The sequence below is a fragment of the Bos indicus genome, chromosome 3 (assembly GCF_029378745.1).
Source record: "Bos indicus isolate NIAB-ARS_2022 breed Sahiwal x Tharparkar chromosome 3, NIAB-ARS_B.indTharparkar_mat_pri_1.0, whole genome shotgun sequence".
Lineage (NCBI taxonomy): Eukaryota > Metazoa > Chordata > Mammalia > Artiodactyla > Bovidae > Bos > Bos indicus.
The window spans coordinates 83,849,773-83,869,366 of NC_091762.1; the positions used below are offsets into that span (position 1 = coordinate 83,849,773).

Sequence of the window (19,594 nt, forward strand, 5' to 3'; positions counted from 1 at the left end):
TTCAAATTCATTATGATGTTTCTTTAATTTATCCATAATTATGCACATATTGGTACATTTTAACTTCCCCATCCAAGGAACATTTGAGTTGCCACTCTGGTGGAAAGATACTTGGAATAATCAGGCAGATTTAGTCAAAGTTGCAGCCAATGACAAAGGATTCCACTTCCTGGACATTCATGATGAACTAGGTACTCTGCTAAGTACACTGTGTGCATGACCTCATTAATCCAAACAACAAGATTTACCTTGTGAGGTGTTAGAAGCCCAATCTACAGATGAGCAAACTGAGCTTAAGTAACTCGCCACAGGTCATAGAACTAATAAATGGTAAAGTGTCTTTAAACATAAGTCTAATTGAGTCCAGAGAACCCAGTTAAGCTGGATATCACTTTACTACAGCTGAACTATGAATACAACAAAGTCATAATTTTTTTCATTACTTCTTGAATCCCAAATTTAATAATAGGCATGAGCAAAATAAAAGTGCTTTCTAACACTCTGCATATCACACAGGAGTCTGAAAATTAGGACTTGATGACTTTATGAACTGAAACGCATCCTACACAGTCTTCTCCGGAGAGCAATTTAGCATTATGTATAAAAGCCTTTGAAAAACAAGTGTGGATTTTGACCCAACAATTTCATTTCTAAGAAATAATCCTAAAGAAAACACCCATGATATGAGCCAAAAAGAAAATACAAAGATATCTTTTGCTATAAAAGATAGCAAAAGTTGAGAAATATGCTACTTGTTTAATAAGAGGACATTGGCTAAGAAAAATTACAGCACATTTATATGATGGAATACTATGTTAACTGACAAAAATCATGCCATATGCTGTCAAAAAATACTGACTTGCATGACTAAGAGTCCATGCTGTAAAGTAAAAAAGGCAAGCTACAACAGTACGTCTAATTGATACCATTTTTTTGTTTGTTTTTATAAAACTTAAACATGGTACACAAAATGAAGTGGATGGGATGCACCAAAAAATTCACAGTGGTCATGAACGTGCTTTGCTTTATTTTTCTAAGTATGTCTGTGTTATACAGACCATTTATTTACTTCAGTAACTTAAAAGAGCACACTAATAATCCAATACATTGCATTGAGGGGAAGATGTACATATTATGCAAATCTAAAACAAATCAGAAAAAAATAAAAAAAATCAATGACTTACCCTGATTATCTCAACAGTCCTTGGTCCCACATCTGTGCCTATTAAAAAGCAACAAATTAACTTTTTAAAAGTAAGAGATAACATATCTAGGATATAATATTGTCCCATGAAAATGGCATCATTTTCTCGGTCTTTAAGGAGAGAATACTGAGGCAAGAAGGCATTGTACCCTTTCTCAAAATTCTAACTGGCGACCATCTATCAGGGGTTATGTCCTCTATTTTTAGCAAGTCCTTCTGTTTGAGATAGATGTGGCCATAATCATTTGGTCTGACAAAAGCAGATGGACTATAGCAGCAGTTGCTTGGAATATGGTGAGTAAATGGCTTGGAGGGTGAGCCATTTGTGTCTCACAGCACATTTTTCTGCCTTAATCAAAGATAACTTTACCCAAGGAAAGACTTAAAACCCCCCTTCCCTGGCCCACCCATGATGGGATACACACTCTGACCTTCCTTGAGTGACCCATAATTTTTAAATTTTCTCTTTGGAAATGGTTTTCCTTTATGAAGTACTTTAGATTTCTGCTTTTCTTCTTTTCATGTGTAAAGTTAAGGCACATTTCAAACACAGATCTCTATGGCTTTCCTTCCTTTAGAACAGGGCTTTCAGAAACTTTGGGGCTCATGTGGCCGTGTTCAAAGGTTTAAAAACATTTTTGCTATACACCTGAAACTAACACAACATTGTAAATCAACTATACTCCAGTAAATTTTTTTTTAAAAAAGATTGGGTAACAGGATGGTTTTGCTGATGGTGTGTCTGAAGTAATACCTGAATTTTGGGGGGAAGGATCTGAAGCTCGTTTTGTGCCAACCAGGTTTTGCAGGCTGGTGATGACAGGAGCCAGGGAAGGATGGAAACTGCTGTGTGTGCTATGCTGACTCCCCTGAAAAGGAAACTCAGTGGTCAGTTTTAGAAATTCATACTTAATATTACTGTTTTACCTACTGAAGTAACCATAACCATGTAATAGAAAATTCTGTGGAGGCTAAAAAAGAGAACAAAAAGGAAAACTCACACTCCCTCTATCATCACCCTGCTGCTAAGTCACTTCAGTCGTGTCCGACTCTGCAGCCCCATAGACGGCAGCCCACCAGGCTCCCCCGTCCCTGGGATTCTCCAGGCGAGAACACTGGAGTGGGTTGCTATTTCCATCATCCTAAATAACCCCATTGGAGAAGGCAATGGCACCCCACTCCAGTACTCTTGCCTGGAGAATCCCATGGACAGAGGAGCCTGGAGGGCTGCAGTCCATGGGGTCGCTGAGGGTCGGACACGACTGAGCGACTTCACTTTCACTTTTCACTTTCCTGCATTGGAGAGGGAAATGGCAACCCACTCCAGTGTTCTTGCCTGGAGAATCCCAGGGATCGGGGAGCCTGGTGGGCTGCCATCTATGGGGTCGCACAGAGTCGGACACGACTGAAGCGACTTAGCAGCAGCAGCAGCAAATAACCCCATTTACCATTTGCTCCACTACATTCTCCATTCTATGTGCTTTTATACGTAGTTTCAATCATCAAGGTAGAAAGCATGCAGTAATTTCAGCTCTTTGTGTGCCACATGAAATCAGAAACATTTTCCTAGTGTGTTACACAGTGTTTACATATGATCAGTTAATGACACTAAGTGTCATTGGGGGGTGCATTTAACATGTATTTTCTTATTACTCAAATACATGAGCTATTTTGGTAAAACAGGCTCTGGGAATTGGTGATGGACAGGGAAGCCTGGTGTGGTGCAGTCCATGGAGTCATAAAGAGTCAGACATGACTGAGCAACTGAACTGAAAATCTAGATCAACAGGAACTTGATTATATAGAATGCTCAACTGTAAGAAAAAGCAGCAAATATCAAGGGAATATGTTATTTTAGGAATATTAAAAAAATTTTTTTCTCAAAGATTTTCCTAGAGTTGGTAATAATTCAGCTCAATCTGCTATCCCTCCATTGTGCCAAGTCACTTCAGTCGTGTCCAACTCTTTGTGACCCTGTGGACCATAGCCCATCAGGCTCCACTGTCCATGGATTCTCCAGGCAAGAATACTGGAGTGGGTTGCCACTTCCTCCTCCAGGGGATCTTCCTGATCCAGGAATCGAACCCAAGTCTCTTATGTCTCCAGCACTGGCAGGCAGATTCTTTACTACTAGTGCCCCTTCATTACTGTCCTTTTAAATAAATCTAATGTTTATTTAAATAAATTTAGATAATCTATAGCCATGTTTGGCTGGGGCTATTTAATGAAAATCATATGCACAGTGAAGGATCTTCCCAATGCACACAACAATGACATCAATAATGAATAAAGAACTTTTTTCTATCAAATTCTCAAGGTTATGCCTTAATTGCCTCAAAATTTTAAAGTAAATCTAAGACTACAATTATCACCTAACAAATTATAATGTGATCCATTTCCTTAGTATGATGCAAGTTGCTTAATATTTTAATGTTCCTTAAATATGAAAAAATTTAAATTTATAGAAAAGTTGAATGATACAGTAGACATACCACCTAGATTCCAAAATTAATATTTTACTATATTTTCTTTGTTAGGGGAAATGCTTGGGAATAGCTTTCTCTTTTTCTCCATCTGGGTCATGGGCTGGTCTTCAGTTCATGAAGATGCAGGACACGTCCTTTTCACAGCCTGCTACTGGCCTCCTTCCCATTAGCTACCTATCAGTACAGATGCATTTCATGTGGGTCTTACTTTTAAGGATAAAGTAAGGATAAAATAAATAAATAAATAAAGCAAGGATAGAATATATTTGCTGTTTTTCTTAACATTGAATTAAACTTCTATCCTCTGAAATGAAAATTCTGTGTAAAGAGGTTAGAGAAAAGTATCTGATACTTCATCACAGGTTTCCAAAATATGACAACTCACGTTTACCTACCAGATAAACTGTAATGGTGGGCTTTTGACATTTAATGGTAGAATCTCTAAATTTGTTATCTTTGTATTCATCTGAGTATGAACTTTATTAATCTCCTGGATGCCTGTATACAATCTTCAAGGACAGAAATCCTGTTCTCCCCACCACCCCACCTGTCAGTTCAAACTCTTTTTAAAACAACAGAGCTCCTTGTACCCCTTTGTGCTTCTGCCTACACTACATTCTCTGCCTGGGAGGCCTTCTCGTTCTCTTCAGTTTATCAAACTCCTTTTCTTCTGTGTCACCTTCATGTACTCTATAGGAAGAAAAATTTCATCTCCAGTGTTGTCTATTCTACATTGTAACCCCTATGTACAAAGGGGCTTTGATGAAATCACTTAAGTTGACTCTTCCATTAAGGAAGAAGCCAAGACAACTAGTAGCTTCCCTAATGGCTCAACTAGTAAAGAATTTGCCTGCAATGCAGGAGATGAAGGAGACATCGTTCAACTCCTAGGTTGGGAAGATCCCCTGGAGGAGGAAATGGCAACCCACTCTAGTATTTTTGCCTGGAGTATCCCATGGACAGAGGCACCTGGTGGGCTACAGTCCATGGGGTTGCAAAGAGTTGGACACAACAGAGCGATTGAACCCACACCCCCAAGACAACTATTTTGAATCTCAAGTTCCCACTTTTGATACAAGTCTGATCAGAATTTTCACCATTTATTGATGTCTAGAATTCTACTGCACCACTCACTGTCTTTTAATACACATGATATTTGCTGCCCATTATATAAGCCAGAAATGCAAATACAACAACAAAAAGCCCAAAAAACTTAACGATGTTTACTCGGTTTGCTTGCCCTAAAAATTACCTAAGACGAGCCAACTAACTTGTGATTCTATTTGAACAATGGTATTTTTCTTCACTCATTTCCTAACATAAATGAGGCAAAAGGGGCAGCTAATAGGATTCCAGAAGCACCTGTGGGCTAACCATAAAACCAGAATGCCTTCCAAACAAAGGCCTTGGAGAGGTTTTAAGTCTAAGGAAATCAGGAAGGAGACCAAAAGTCATCATGCTTTTAACCTCAAAACAAAGGCCCATCTAATAACCCACAAAGGGGATTAGGGGGTCACATGTACATTTCTATAGTTTAATTATATACGAAATAAGACAACATATGGTCTACCATCTTGATTTTGTCAGACATCACAGTGAAAAAAAAATACAGTGAAATATACTTTGTTAGGAAAAAAAAGTGGCATTTACATCAGCATTGCAAATAAACGAGATGTTTGCTAACCCACAAAATATCACCCACTAAGGCCTCCCTCCTACAGGAGAAACCCCCATACTTTGCTCTCCCAGGAATATACCATTAACTGCCCTCAGCATGTGTGAGTGGCTATTCACAAGTTAACTTTATAGCAATATTTAATTGAATGAATAGAACAATGTTGTGCTAATGAGGGTCAAATTGCCACCAGATGTTGCTTCTTCTTCTTTTTTTTTTTAAATAAACACAGCTGTGTACATGCAATGCCTAGGCAATATAGAATAGTGGGAGAGAAAAGTGGTTCTAAGAAAATATTTGCAGGCAATAAAGGAGAGAAAAATATAGGGATTAATGAGTTTCCATCCCACCTTTCATTTTTTATTTCAAACACATTAAAGTACACCAAACTTAGTGTCATGGATATGCTATATATTACATATTATTTCCAAACGATCGTTTATGAAATGGAAAAATTTCTCCCGGTTGGGACAGGTGAGTGAGTGAGTCTAACAGGAAGCCATCAACAACCTGACTGTTCTGTGATGTCTTCCTCGAGGAGGTCCAGGAACCAGCTCGGAGTCTTCCAATCTCTAGCTGCACAAGGCCCTGTGCACACTGGCGAAGACAAGAAAAGAACAGGTGAAAAACAGTAGAATCTGTGTCCTAAATTATTATGGTAGTGCCTCCACTGATCTCTGCAGCCAAGAACATAAATGGCTGGTGAAGGCCACAGGTAGAAAGGAAATTCTGTTATCAAAAAAAATTACGTAAGGTCACAAACATTTATCAAGTCAATACTACTCATCTCATGATTTCCTGACTTCTTCAAACATGTTAAAAAGATTATATTTCAATTCACCTCCTTTCTCTTTCTTTTCCCTCCTGATGAAAGCATTTGTGAACAGTGAAATGATGAAGAAAAAGTGGTGAAAAGGAGGATGGGGGAAAATCAAACACAGAGGTAACACACGGGTAATCTGATAGAAGTCCTCTCCTGAGTAATAACTGATAGTTAACTATTTTAGAAGATCAGGATTTTAAAAGAAACAGAATTCATTTATTTTGTAAAAGCTCCTACAACTACTATTATTTGTGAAACAGAATAAGATACACCTGGTGAGAGCTGAATGGCTATTTACAAGGATTTTTTATTCACCAGTTTCTTCCAAGGCAGGTAGGGTCCAAGTGGCAGCAACAGTCAGTTGGAAGGGAATCTTGAGCCCCAGTCACTCTACAGCCTCAGTGAGAAACAGCTTGAGAGACAGAAAAACTCCTCAAGCACAGCTCTGGTATCTGGGCATGCCACTCTACTTTGGTCAAGACTTCATTGTGAGATGGAGGATTTGGTCTTTAGCATCTTTAATATGCCTTCAAGCAATAAAAGCTGAATTTGATGAATTCATGACAATATAGCCCAAAAGGGAAAAGGATACATTTTGTGACTCCAGGAGAACCTGTCCCATTGAATGGTTTTAGAGGACAACTGCGGGTACTTGGAATTCTCAAAAGTATGAAAAACTAGCTTAAACCCCCAAACAAGGTTCCCCTCAATCCTGTTAGTCAATACAATAGCTTTCTTTAGGAGCTATTCCTAATTGATTAAAATAATCAGAGATTAGGTCTCTAGTAAAAAACCAGTATCAATGCATTTTATAAAATTCAACACATTTATAAAAAAGCTAAATTAGAACTACTCCCATTGGACTTGAGTTATACCAGCCAGGCAGAAAGCAGCTACGGACTCACCTTGAGGATAGTGGCCACCGTCTCCTGGGAAGCACTTCTCATGTCCTCCCCATTCACAGATAAGATTTGATCTCCCTGAATTAATCTCCCATCAAGGTCTGCGGCTCCACCTTTCACGATGTCAGAAATAAACACTCCACTTCCATTTCTGTGAATACCATAAAGCAGAGTAATGGCACAACCCAATATTTCTATATTAAACCTGAGATTACAGATATTCTTCCCAAATGATAAGCCTCAGAGTGCTCACCCTTTAAATAGCTTATATGTATTTATGTTGCCTATTGTATTATTCACTTTCACTGGCCCAAGGGCATAATTTCTGCAAGAGGATAATTTTAGTGAAATGAAATGGAAATTCACTTTAAAAAACAGCTAAGTACTGTTAGACACAGTATTTCTTTAGCAATTAGCTCAATTATTACCATCTCATCTGTTTCTAGTCTCTTTCTCACTCTTCCTCTCTTTCCCTGCCTTTATTACTTTAAGGTAGTAGTTATATTTATTTGATGAATAAATAAGTATATGTCTCAAAATTCAAGAGGTTAAGAAGGGGTGACCTTGAAAATTTCCCCTCTCGTCTGTTCCCTGCCCCCAATTCCCTTCTTAGAAATAACCAGTGTTTCCCATTTCTTTATTATCTCCAAGAGGCATTCTGTGTGCATGTGAGCTCAGTCACTCAGTTGTGTTCAACTCTTTGTGACCCCCATAGACTACCGCCCACCAGGCTCCTCTGTCCATGGCATTTCCCAGGTAAAAATATTGGAGGGGGTTGTCATTTTCTCCTCCAGGGGATCTTCCTGAACATAGGGATTGAACCCATGCCTCCTGCATTGGCAGATGGATTCTTTACCCCTGAGCCACCTGGGAAGACCAATATTCTGTGGATACAAAAGCAATGCACGTGTGTATGGTACATACGTGTGTAAATGGATATAAAAGAACATACAGTCTTTTTTTCCCTCCAGCTTTGTTTAACTTTTTTTCTTTCACTTAACACACTTTGGCAATTGGTCTTTATTACCACTTGGCGCTTACCCAATGTTTTAAGGAACTATTACTATTCGCTAAATTCATTTATTAGTAAACTGTTGATGGAAATATAGGTTATTTACTTCTCTAGCTACTGTAAGCAATGTGCAGTGAATAACATATCTACAGCCTGTATTTAGGATAAATTCCTAGTTGTGGAATTGCTAGGCAAAGAATTTTGAGAGCTTATACATCTGATCTTCTACAATAAAACCTTTTGTGCTAAGAATGTAAATGTTCCTTACAAACTCAATCTAAAGTGCTCATTTTGTATGAAGGTTATTTCATCAATCCACTCACTATGAGACAATAAAGAAAAAACCATTATTCTAAAAGGACTCTCTCCAAGCACATGTATGATCACAACAAGAAAGCAAGCTTCAACGTGGGCTCCATCAGTTATTCTGCACCCACAGGTGTACCGAGTATGCTTATAAATATGAGTCTCAGCTCTTTTGTTTTGTAATACATTTCCAAAGTGATGGTTTTATGGTGCTGAAATAAAATATAAGATCATGACTACACAGTACAAGGCACAAAACCAGTGCTCAAAAATGGTAGCTAATGTCTTAATAATAGACCAGACCATTTGGAACAAAGCACCAGGCTAGTCAACAGAGGTCAGCGGGGATACATGACACAACATATAAAACCAACTTTGATTCTTCCTAAGAATATGGTTGATACCTTTTAAGGCTATATTGGGGCATCACATGAAAATCCTGCAGCCCTGTTGGAATAAATACACACTAGATATCTAAAGTCAGTAAACTGTGGAAGCTGGAACTACAGTTTTAAGATCTTACTGATTTCTCTAGTCTACTAATACTGTTCTGAAATAATTACTGCAATTCCTATCACATGGGTAAGGAGCATAGATTTCAAAAGAGTAGCCTGGTCACCAGGATCTACCTATATTTTTGGTGCAAGCTATTATTTGCAGGATATCTTTCTTAATAGAAGACTACTGTCATGAAGAATCAATGTCTCTTGACCATGTCAACTCAGCTAGTTTCAGTAACTCCTCAACTGGTTTAACAGAGTATGAAATTAACATGGCACTCCATGGTAGAGCAATTTTCCTAACCCAACACTGTATATGTAAATCTCTTTCTTGCTACCAGCTGTTTCTTAGGTATGGTCGTTTTAATCAACCCCTGCCAGCCTTAGATCTAAGTGACTCCAAGTAGAAAGAACCTTGTTGACTCTGTTTTTACTCTTTAAGAGGAAAAAAGTAGGAACAGTCTGGGTTGATTTAGCTCAGAGGGTAAAGTGTCTGCCTGCAATGTGGGAGACCTGGGTTCAATCCCTGGGTCGGGAAGATCCCCTGGAGAAGGAAATGGAAACCCACTCCAATACTCTTGCCTGGAAAATCCCATGGATGGAGAAGCCTGGCAGACTACAGTCCATGGGGTTGCAAAAAGTCGAACACGACTGAGCGACTTCACTTCACTTTATATGACATGTTTCTTGGCTAAGGTCTTGCTTAGTAACATGACCTATCTCATTCAAATAGTCATAAACATGTTAATTTTAGAAATCACATCATTAGTTTATACATGGCTTTATCTTTCAGTGTTTATCAGCTTTAGTCCCTAGAACTCTGAAGGAACAAGACTGATCAATCCTGACTCTGACACCATTTCCTTACCGTTTTCCAACGATGCTCAAGCCCAGTCCTCGACCAGCCTTCTTCTGCAGATCCACGGGGAAAATCTCCAAGTTCTCCTCATCCCTGTAGTGTGCTTCATCTCTATACACCACCAGTCGTACCTTCTGGGGGGTCTGCCTCAGGGCTGTGATGGCTTCTTCATGGCTGGCGCGCCGCAGGTCAATCCCATTAACCTGAAACAACAGGCATCTGAGACAGGGATGCAATAGCAGAGACCTCTCTGCCTTCAGCAGCTCCTTGACCCAATCAGTGGAAAGCCTCCAGAAATTTCCAGCCAGTTCCAAAGCACACAGGGAGTGCCCAATAGCAGTCATAGCTGCTTCAAGTACCATGGACGTGGCCCTTACACTCCCCTGCCTCAAGTAATTACAGAGGGTGGGTTAGTCACATGATAATGCAATTTTAGGTAGCTGTGAACTTTACTATGGACTCAACACGAGACAGCAGGGACTACTTGGCTCATTCAATTGAGGTCAAAGGGGAAATTAATATTAGTATTTGGTCAGCATTTTTTGGATTCAGTTTGCTGATTGAATTTGACATCCTCACTCTTAATTGCTAACATCACGACTATTTCAGAACAGGCCAGGAGGAAATGAGGGGCTGATATTTCTGACATGGTCAAATACTTTCTGAAGTCCACTGATTTGAATCTGGATCTAAGTGAGTATAGATAGGGCCATGCATTAGACAGCAAATATACTGGAAACAGCACTGAGTGACACTGAGGCCCTGCTTCTAGTCAGTCATGTGAGTCTGGGCAAGTTGTGTAACCTCTGTGAAGCTCCATTTCCCTTGTCTGTTCAATGGAAATCATAGCCAACTTATTTTTCACTTAACAAATGGTTGTGTTATTGTTGTTTAGTTGCTAAGTGGTGTCCAACTCTTTAGCGACCTCATGGACTATTCTGTTCATGGGATTGAATAGAACACCAGGCTCTCTGTCCATGGGATTTCCCAGGCAAGAATACTGGAATAGGTTGCCATTTCCTTTCCCAGGAGATCTTTCTGATCCAGAGATTGAAATTAAATTAGCCCTTTATGAGCATTTACATGAACTCTCTGATAATATTTCCATTTTACAGATGAGGAAACTGAGGCATGCAGAGGTTAAGTGACTTGAGCAAGGTTACACAGCTAGCACGTGTAGGGGCCGTAATATGAACCCAGACTATCTTTCCAGCCACAGTCTCCATACCGTGCTGCCTCATCTCACTCTAAGACTTGCCCCAGCCACAGAGAAAGTCTAGTATGGATGTTGCTAAGTCAATTTGACACATGGGCCAAATTGACGGACAGTAACCCAGACTCAGAAGAAGGGAGTTGTAGGTCCCTTCTTCAAGGTCATAGTTACGAAAAGAGTCAAACCAAGGGAAGGATAGGCCCAGGCCATGGACCAGTTTCTCTCAAGATGTTGGTCTCAGTCTGTGTGGCTTGGGCATGTCCATCTATCTCTGGACTGCCATTCCTTCACCTATACAATGAGGGGCTGGGCTAAGGCTTTTCCACTCCTAACATTTTAAAGACTCACTACTTGTGCTTAAAGAGTGATTACATAGATGGGAGAAAAGAGGAATGAGCCCTTCCTGGAGAAAGTGATTTTTGAGTGATTATTTAAAGTTGATGCTGTGAGTAAAGAAAATATTTAAAAGCCTAATTTTCAAGCTGCTTTTTCTTTTCTGATATATCCTGGTGGGTTTGTGAATCACTTAGATTAACAACACCCAGAATAACAATAGTTAAGGATAGGTTTTAGGTATAGATAGAATTTGCTTTGAGTGCCGATTTCAACTTACTATGTGAAACCTTAAAGAGATAACTCAAGACGAGTTTCAAGTCTGCCTTCCATGAATTAGAGATAATGATAACAACAATCATTATAGTATCTATGTACTTTGTTGTGAGGATTAAATGAAATAAACCCTGTAGTACGTTTGGCACAGGACCTGACATGTGGTTGACAGAAAATAGAAACATATTTTTACAAGGAACTGAAGTAACTACAGTCAGGGCTGGTAATCAGTGACAGCATTAGCTATTACTTGAGGGCCATGATCGCACTTCCTTTGTTTACGAGGTAAACCCACAGACAAAGGGGAAAACAATGTCTCCAGAAAATGTGGTCTGAGCTGATTATTTTCCTGTATTCCAATAGATGGCACACAAGACCACTTCTGCTACTCAACTGAAATATAGTTACCTCCATGGATTGAAGGTGAATTCTCTAAGCCTCTAAAATACCCTTTGAAAGGCCTTAACAATTATGTTTTAATTAAAAGCACTGTCATTAAACTCTAATATTACAAAAGCAATTCAGTCTAAATACCAGCATCAAGATGTCTGTTCAAATCAAAGTGATCTGTTGCAAGTTCAAAGTTTTCATTTTCTCATCTGTGAATCAAGTTCTTGTTTAGTTGCTCAGTCCTGTCTGACTCTTTGTGATGTCATGGACTGTACCCCGCCAGGCTCCTCAATCCTTGGGATTTCCCAGGCAAGAATGCTGGAGTGGAATGCCATGAATACTAGAGTGGGTTGCTATTTCCTTCTCCAGGAGATCTTCCTGATCCAGGAATCAAACTCATGTCTTCTGCATTGGCTGGCAAATTCTTTACCACTGAGCCACCAAGAGGCATCACTAAATGCACCAATAATTGTAAGAGAAACATTGCTGAGTGGTTAGAATATGGTGCAGTGATGTATTAAGTGCCTTACATAAGCCCCAGATGCATTAGAATATTGATTGTAAAGGATGAGGAGTGGTAACAGCAGGGCTTCTTGTTTGAGAAGGATCATAGGAAGCCCCAGTTGTCCATGGGGGTCTATCATGTCCCTGAGGGAGGAAAGGCATGTGGGGAAATGGATGAGTTGCTGTTTTGGAAGGAAAGAATAAACAAACTAGGGCAGCAGCCCCTCATTATTTTATTCCACAGGGAAAACCAGGTATTAGCTCTCTATTCTTTCTTCCCCTACTTGCACAAAAATAGAAGAGGATAATGGGAATAGAGGAAGGGTAAGAGGAGGGACTGACCCTTAAAAAAAGAACCAGAAAGAAAACAGCCCATGTTAATCATAGAATCATAAATCTTGCCAGGCTATTATTTCACTATATATTTGTAAGCAAAATCTGGCTTGTCCTAATTTAACATAAAACAATAGTATAAAACCATGGAAGGCCAACTGAACTATCTGGGGTTGAGCTACCAGTTGGTAAAGAATCCGCCTGCAATGCAGTAGACCTTGGTTCGATTCCTAGGTTGGGAAGATCTGCTGGAGAAGGGATAGGCGACCCACTCCAGTATTCTTGGGCTTCCCTTATGGCTCAACTGGTATAAATTGCCCGAAATGCGGGAGACCTGGGTTTGATCCTTGGGTTGGGAAGATCCCCTGGAAAAGGGAAAGGCTACCCACTCCAGTATTCTGGCCTAGAGAATTCCATGGACTGCATAGTCCATGCTGTTGCAAAGAGTCGGACACGACTGAGCAACTTTCACCTTCACTTTCACTTTTCATGAAGGCCAGGCTGCACCATGCAGAGAACTCTCGAAAGCAGAAAGGCCATTGTTCGGAAATGTATTACCAAAGTTTGCCTGTCTTCTTCTTGAGGCAACCTGCAGACTCCAGGCTGATTAGGCCTCATTACACATCCATATACAGCAACCACAATTAGAACAAGTTCAAATGTGGAGTCTACGGCTACTTAGGAAGGAAACGTGTTCCCTGACCAAACTGAGACGTACATTTCTTAGCTAAACACACAATATGCTTTTGTGGACAAGATCCTGCCTGGTGTAAGAGAAGAGCCTATCTGGCTATTTTTATTGAGAAGTGTAGACCATCCATCCACACTGGGTAATATAATTCGGCCAGATGCCAGGAAATGGTTTAGTTGACCTTTCAAATTCTCCTTGCACTTAAAACACATTTGCTTTCTTCATGCTACTCTATCCTGAGTGTTCACTTGTACATGAATATATTTTATGAAAGAGAATGGCTACAGCTGAGGGTCAACTCAAAACGAGTAGATATATTTAAAAAATTTTCTTTTATTGAGGTATAACTGTTATAAGATAAACTATACATATTTAAAATATACAGTTTATACTGTGAATTTATACCTGTGCAACCACTGCCACAATAAAGCAATGCACATATTAGATTTAACTCCACATGACTATTACAGAAAAATTTGTGGGCTTACATATCATGTTAAGTATCAAGGCCTGTATGTATCTGTACTCTTTTGAATATTCAATCTATCCCTCTGTAAAGCCAATTATGATAGTATCAGTTATTTAGAAAACCTACAGAGGGGGAAAAAACTCTCAAAACTCCTGACCACCAAAAAACGGTGCTGTATGCTAAAGCAGTCACGCCAATTCCCAAAGAGGCTACATTTATTTTTCTAACCTCATACACTTGCACCTTAATGAATGCACTGGGAATATGTCCTAATCCAATGATGAAGCGCAGTAAAGGCCTGCAGAGAAACCCAATAACTTGCCCTGAATTTAATATGCAGTCAGCCTGGTCTCTCTTTTAACTCCTTCTTGCCTATGTTTTCTACCCTTAATTATATCTCTGGTTTCATCTTGGGAGGCAGACTTGAACCACCAAAGGGAAAAATAAAATTCTATGATGTCATTCATAATGTGCTATATTAAAGTTGCAAAGCAAAACTGCACATATCCACCATAAAATGTTAACTATTCAATTAAATTCATCCAATGAAACAAAGAAATGTTGCCTAAAAGTTTCACACCATTGAAAATGCTCTTTAGTTTCACCTACCAGAATGCCTGGCATTAACTTTCCATTCATCCATTCCCTAGTTTAGATGTTGCCAGCCTCAGCTCTTTTTAAAAGGCTTTAACACCTTTGCTAAATGAGAGTCCTTTAAAAAGAGGCAAGTTAAGCATTTCAATTTTTAATAAGTACCATATACCACCTAAAGGGAGAGGATTCTACATTTTCATCAGCTAGGAAACAAAGGTGCCAGGGCAGGGATCTCCATTTGATGCCAATACGTACTAGGAATAAGAAAATAATATTAATACTTAAAGCTGCAATAAAGTTTTTTAAAATACTAGATGTGCATGTTTATGTGTACATCTATATGTATGTGCTTTTAGAAGGGAATTTATAAGGTATAGTAGGGAAGCAAAAAGAAAATCAAATTGTGAAGTTATAGTTTCATCTGATTATAGAATGTTTAGTTGTACTTTCCCCTTTAATCAAAAAAAAAGTTTTCACAGACAGATTTAGATTGATAATCTGTCATGATTCTACTGACAGTTATTTGATATACATCAAAAAAGAAAAAAGAATAAAGTACATGTTTTGTCACACTGAGAAAGAAATAAGTGAGGATATAATTGAGTAGGGGCTTCCTAGGTGTCTCGGTGGTAAAGAATCTGCCTGTCAGTACAGGAGACATGGGTTCAATCTCTGAGTCAGGAAGATCCTCTGGAGAAGGAAATGGCAACCTGCTTCAGTATTCTTACCTGGGAAATCCCATGGACAGAGGAACCTGACGGGCTACAGTCCATGGGGTCACAAAAGAGTCAGACACAACTTGGTGACTACAACAACATAACTGAGTAGAAGACCGTGAATCGGTACAGTGACTGTGGATCAAGGTCACTAAATTAGGACCCATACTTGCTGGTATAAACCAGAATGCATAATCACATACCTCTAATATCTGGTCACCAGCCCAAAGTCTTCCATCTCGGGCTGCTGCCCCTTCTTCATAGACTTCATGTATAACTATAGCATCCTATAAAAAAACAAATGCTTATTAATTTTTAACAACCAGAAATGTTTCCTTAAGCCAACAATGAAACTATAGGCAGCAACTCATAATTTGCTATTTGTTAATACAGCCATTTTTATTTGACTTAAACAAAAGACACATTTATGGTATATTCAGAGGTATAATTAATTTTTCCTAAGTTTATTATTTCATTCTTTTAGGACTGGTTTTGCCTAACATTTCAAGTTAAACTTCCCCCATGTGCTTTACTTTAACTCCATACTGCTGCTGCTGTGTATAAACTTGACGTGAACTATGTGTCATTCTCATTTACATTTTATGGTATATTTTGAAACATGGTTTCAGGTATTTATTGGTATTCAAGGATTTGACATAAATGTGTGGCCTGATGAAGGGGGTCTGTCAGGCCTCATTACTTGGGCAGTTAAAGACAAGAAAGTGGAATGAACTAGCCCTGGAGGACAGAGCCTGGGGTGGGGGAAAGGGCATTCACAGATCTATGTGTAAAATAGATGTGGGCTCAAATCCTGACTCTTGGGCATCATGTAATCTTGGGCAAATTAACTCCTGAACTCAGGATTCTGAGCCACAGAATCAGGACAATTCGTTAAGATAGGTAAGGCTTGGTTGAGGAAAGCGTCTCATGGTTAATGAATGAAAAAATTTTTTTCTTTGAAGTAATAACCTTAAATTTTTTATCATCATAAAAATAACATATACAAAGTACCAATATAAAGGACTCAAGCAGAACTGCAGGGTGTGGTGAACTAGAAAGGGACTGCCTTCTGCACCCGGCCCTCAGTCCAGCTCCCCAGAAACAACCATCAACAACTATCTCAGTTTCCTAAGGATGCTTCCAGATGAATTTGTACCTATATATCATATTCTAGGCCGGAAAATCCCATGGACAGAGGAGCCTGGTGGGCTACAGTCCGTAGGCGTCGCAAAGAGTCAGACATGACTGAGCTGACTGAGCACCCAATTATTTACATGTTTTGGTAAGATTATTTTAAAAAAAATATTCAACTGCTATGTTCACACAATTTTCCTCCCTTTCCCCCCTCATACAGATCAAGGAGTCAAGCTTTGAAATCCCTTGCCTTAGGGATTTTTGTGGTGTTTCAGTTTCTGAAAACTGAATATACCAGAAGTCACTGGTTCTTTCCACTGCTTATAAAACTGAAACGAAGGGCACTGAAAAGGCGATGGCAATCAGGTGCTAGGTGTGCCAGCAGACCGCTGCGAGAAGGAAAGCACTTTCTTGTGTGTGCTTCTCTGGGTGCCTTTGTTTTTGTTGGGGGTACAGTTGTTTTTGTACAGTTGTACAATGCTTTACAATTTCTGCTGTTCAGCGAAGTAAATCAGCTGTGTGTATACACATATCCCCTCCCTCGTGGGTCTCCCTCCCCGCCATCCCACCCATCTAGGTCACCACAGAGCATGAAGCTGAGCCCTCTGCACTATGCGGCAGGTGCCCACCAGCCATCTGTTTGACATATGCTAGTGTATACAGCCAGCGCCGTTCTCCCAAGTTACCCCACCCCTCCTCCGACCCCCATGTCCACATGTCCATTCTCTATGTCTACATCTCTATTCCTGCCATATAAAGAGGTTCATGTGAAAGAGATGGGCAACCAGACCACCTGACCGGCCTCTTGAGAAATCTGTATGCAGGTCAGCAAGCAACAGTTAGAACTGAACATGGAACAACAGACCAGTTCCAAATAGGAAAAGGAGTACGTCAAGGCTGTATATTGTCACCCTGCTTATTAACTTATATGCAGAGTACATCATGAGAAACACTGGGCTGGAAGAAACACAAGCTGGAATCAAGATTGCTGGGAGACATATCAATAACCTCAGATATGCAGATTTCACCACCCTTGTGGCAGAAAGTGAAGAGGAACTAAAAAGCTTCTTGATGAAAGTGAAAGTGGAGAGTGAAAAAGTTGGCTTAAAGCTCAACTTTCAGAAAACTAAGATCATGGCATCTGGTCCCATCACTTCATGGCAAATAAATGGGGAAACAGTGGAAACAGTGGCTGACTTTATTTTCGGGAGCTCCAAAATCACTGCAGATGGTGACTGCAGCCATGAAATTAAAAGACACTTACTCCTTGGAAGGAAAGTTATACCAACCTAGATAGCATATTAAAAAGCAGAGACATTACTTTGTCAACAAAGGTCCATCTAGTCAAAGCTATGGTTTTTCCAGTGGTCATGTATGGATGTGAGAGTTGGACTATAAAGAAAACTGAGTGCCAAAGAATTGATGCTTTTGAACTGTAGTGTTATAGACTCTTGAGAGTCCCTTGGACTGCAAGGAGATCTAACCAGTCCATCCTAAAGGAGATCAGTCCTGTGTGTTCATTGCAAGGACTGATGCTGAAGCTGAAACTCCAATACTTTGGCCACCTGATGCAAAGAGTGGACTCATTGGAAAAGACCCTGATGCTGGGAAAGATTGAGGGCAGGAGAAGGGACGACAGAGGATGAGATGGTTGGATGGCTTCGACGACTCAACGGACATGGGTCTGGGTGGACTCCAGGAGTTGGTGATGGACAGTGAGGCCTGGCATGCTGCAGTTCATGGGGTCACAGTGGTTCATGGGGTCACAAAGAGTTGAACATGACTGAGCAACTGAACTGAACTGTATCATTTTTCTAGATTCCACATAAATATTTGCAAATGAAGCAACTGAGAAGGGATTCATCTCCAAAATCTACTAACAGTTCATGCAGCTCAATAACAAAAAAAACCCCCAAACAATCCAATCAAGAAATGAGCAGAAGACCTAAAGAGACATTTCTCCAAAGAAGACATATAGATGACCAAGAGGCACATGAAAAGATGCTGCTGCTACTAAGTCGCTTCAGTCGTGTCCGACTCTATGCGACCCCATAGACAGCAGCCCACCAGGCTCCCCCGTCCCTGGGATTCTCCAGGCAAGAACACTGGAATGGGTTGCCATTTCTTTCTCCAATGTGTGAAAGTGAAAAGTGAAAGTGAAGTCGCTCAGTCGTGTCTGACTCTTTGCGACTCCATGGACTGCAGCCTACCAGGCTCCTCCATCCATGGGATTTTCCAGGCAAGAGTACTGGAGTGGGGTGCCATTGCCTTCTCCATGAAAAGATGCTAAACATCATTAATTATTAGAGAAATGCAGAAAAACGCTTTTGAATGGAGACTAGAAATGGAGATTTGTGTGTCCCCTGAGAACTGAGGAATTGAGCCCTGCACTGCCCACTGTCCTCCCATTCCCTGCCACACCCACACACACACAAGTTGCAAGAACCTGCACACAATGGTCAAGGGCAGCGGACTCTAGGTGTAATGGATCCCACCTTGAAAGAAGTCCTGAGTCCCAAGCATCAGGGCCTGGAAGTGGCAGGACTTCTGAAGAGATCATCAAGCTAGGGCAAGCATGGCCTGGTGATTACCAGGGTGAACTGATGACAATGACCAAGGGTCCCTAGTGTCAGGGAGCTCTGTGACAGAACCAGAATCCTGACAGCTAATGGGCCTCCAAAAGGACTGACAATGATACTGCTTCAGTCCAGAAGTATAGAGACTCAGAATTAGAATTAAATTGACTTGAAGTAAATGAATGAAATATTTCTTACAAAATGTGTAAGATAGGAAAAACCTCCAAATGGACGGCAAAGAGATCAAACCAGTCAATCCTAAAGGAAATCAAGCCTGAGTATTCATTGGAAGGACTGATGCTGAAGCTGACACTCCAATACTTCAGCCACCTGACACAAAGAGCCAGCTCACTGGAAAAGATCCTGAGGCTAGAAGAGATTGAGGCAGGAGAAGTGGACGACAAAGGATAAGATGGTTAGATGGCATCACTGACTCAATGGACATGAGTTTGACCAAGATCTGGGAGATGGTGGACAGGGAAGCCTTGTGTGCTGCAGTCCATGGGGTGGCAAAGAGTCCGATGTGACTTAGTGACTGAATAAGAATGAAACTTTATTTTCAAAAAAAATAATAAAACAAAAATGAGTTCCTATACAA

At 40.2% G+C, this 19,594-nt stretch overlaps 1 protein-coding gene across 4 annotated transcripts in view; it reads right to left on the reverse strand.

Moving 5' to 3' along the window:
- Positions 1-19,594, reverse strand: part of PATJ (PATJ crumbs cell polarity complex component) — a 383,422-nt gene that overhangs the window by 39,034 nt on the left and 324,794 nt on the right. For all 4 annotated transcript variants that reach the window (XM_070786441.1, XM_070786442.1, XM_070786440.1 and 1 more), the window contains 6 exons: positions 15,490-15,573; positions 9,777-9,970; positions 7,094-7,241; positions 5,876-5,962; positions 1,959-2,073; positions 1,185-1,222 (listed from right to left, as the gene is read on the reverse strand). In XM_070786441.1, coding sequence (XP_070642542.1) covers positions 1,185-1,222; positions 1,959-2,073; positions 5,876-5,962; positions 7,094-7,241; positions 9,777-9,970; positions 15,490-15,573 — 666 coding nt within the window. The remainder of the gene's footprint in view (positions 1-1,184; positions 1,223-1,958; positions 2,074-5,875; positions 5,963-7,093; positions 7,242-9,776; positions 9,971-15,489; positions 15,574-19,594) is intronic.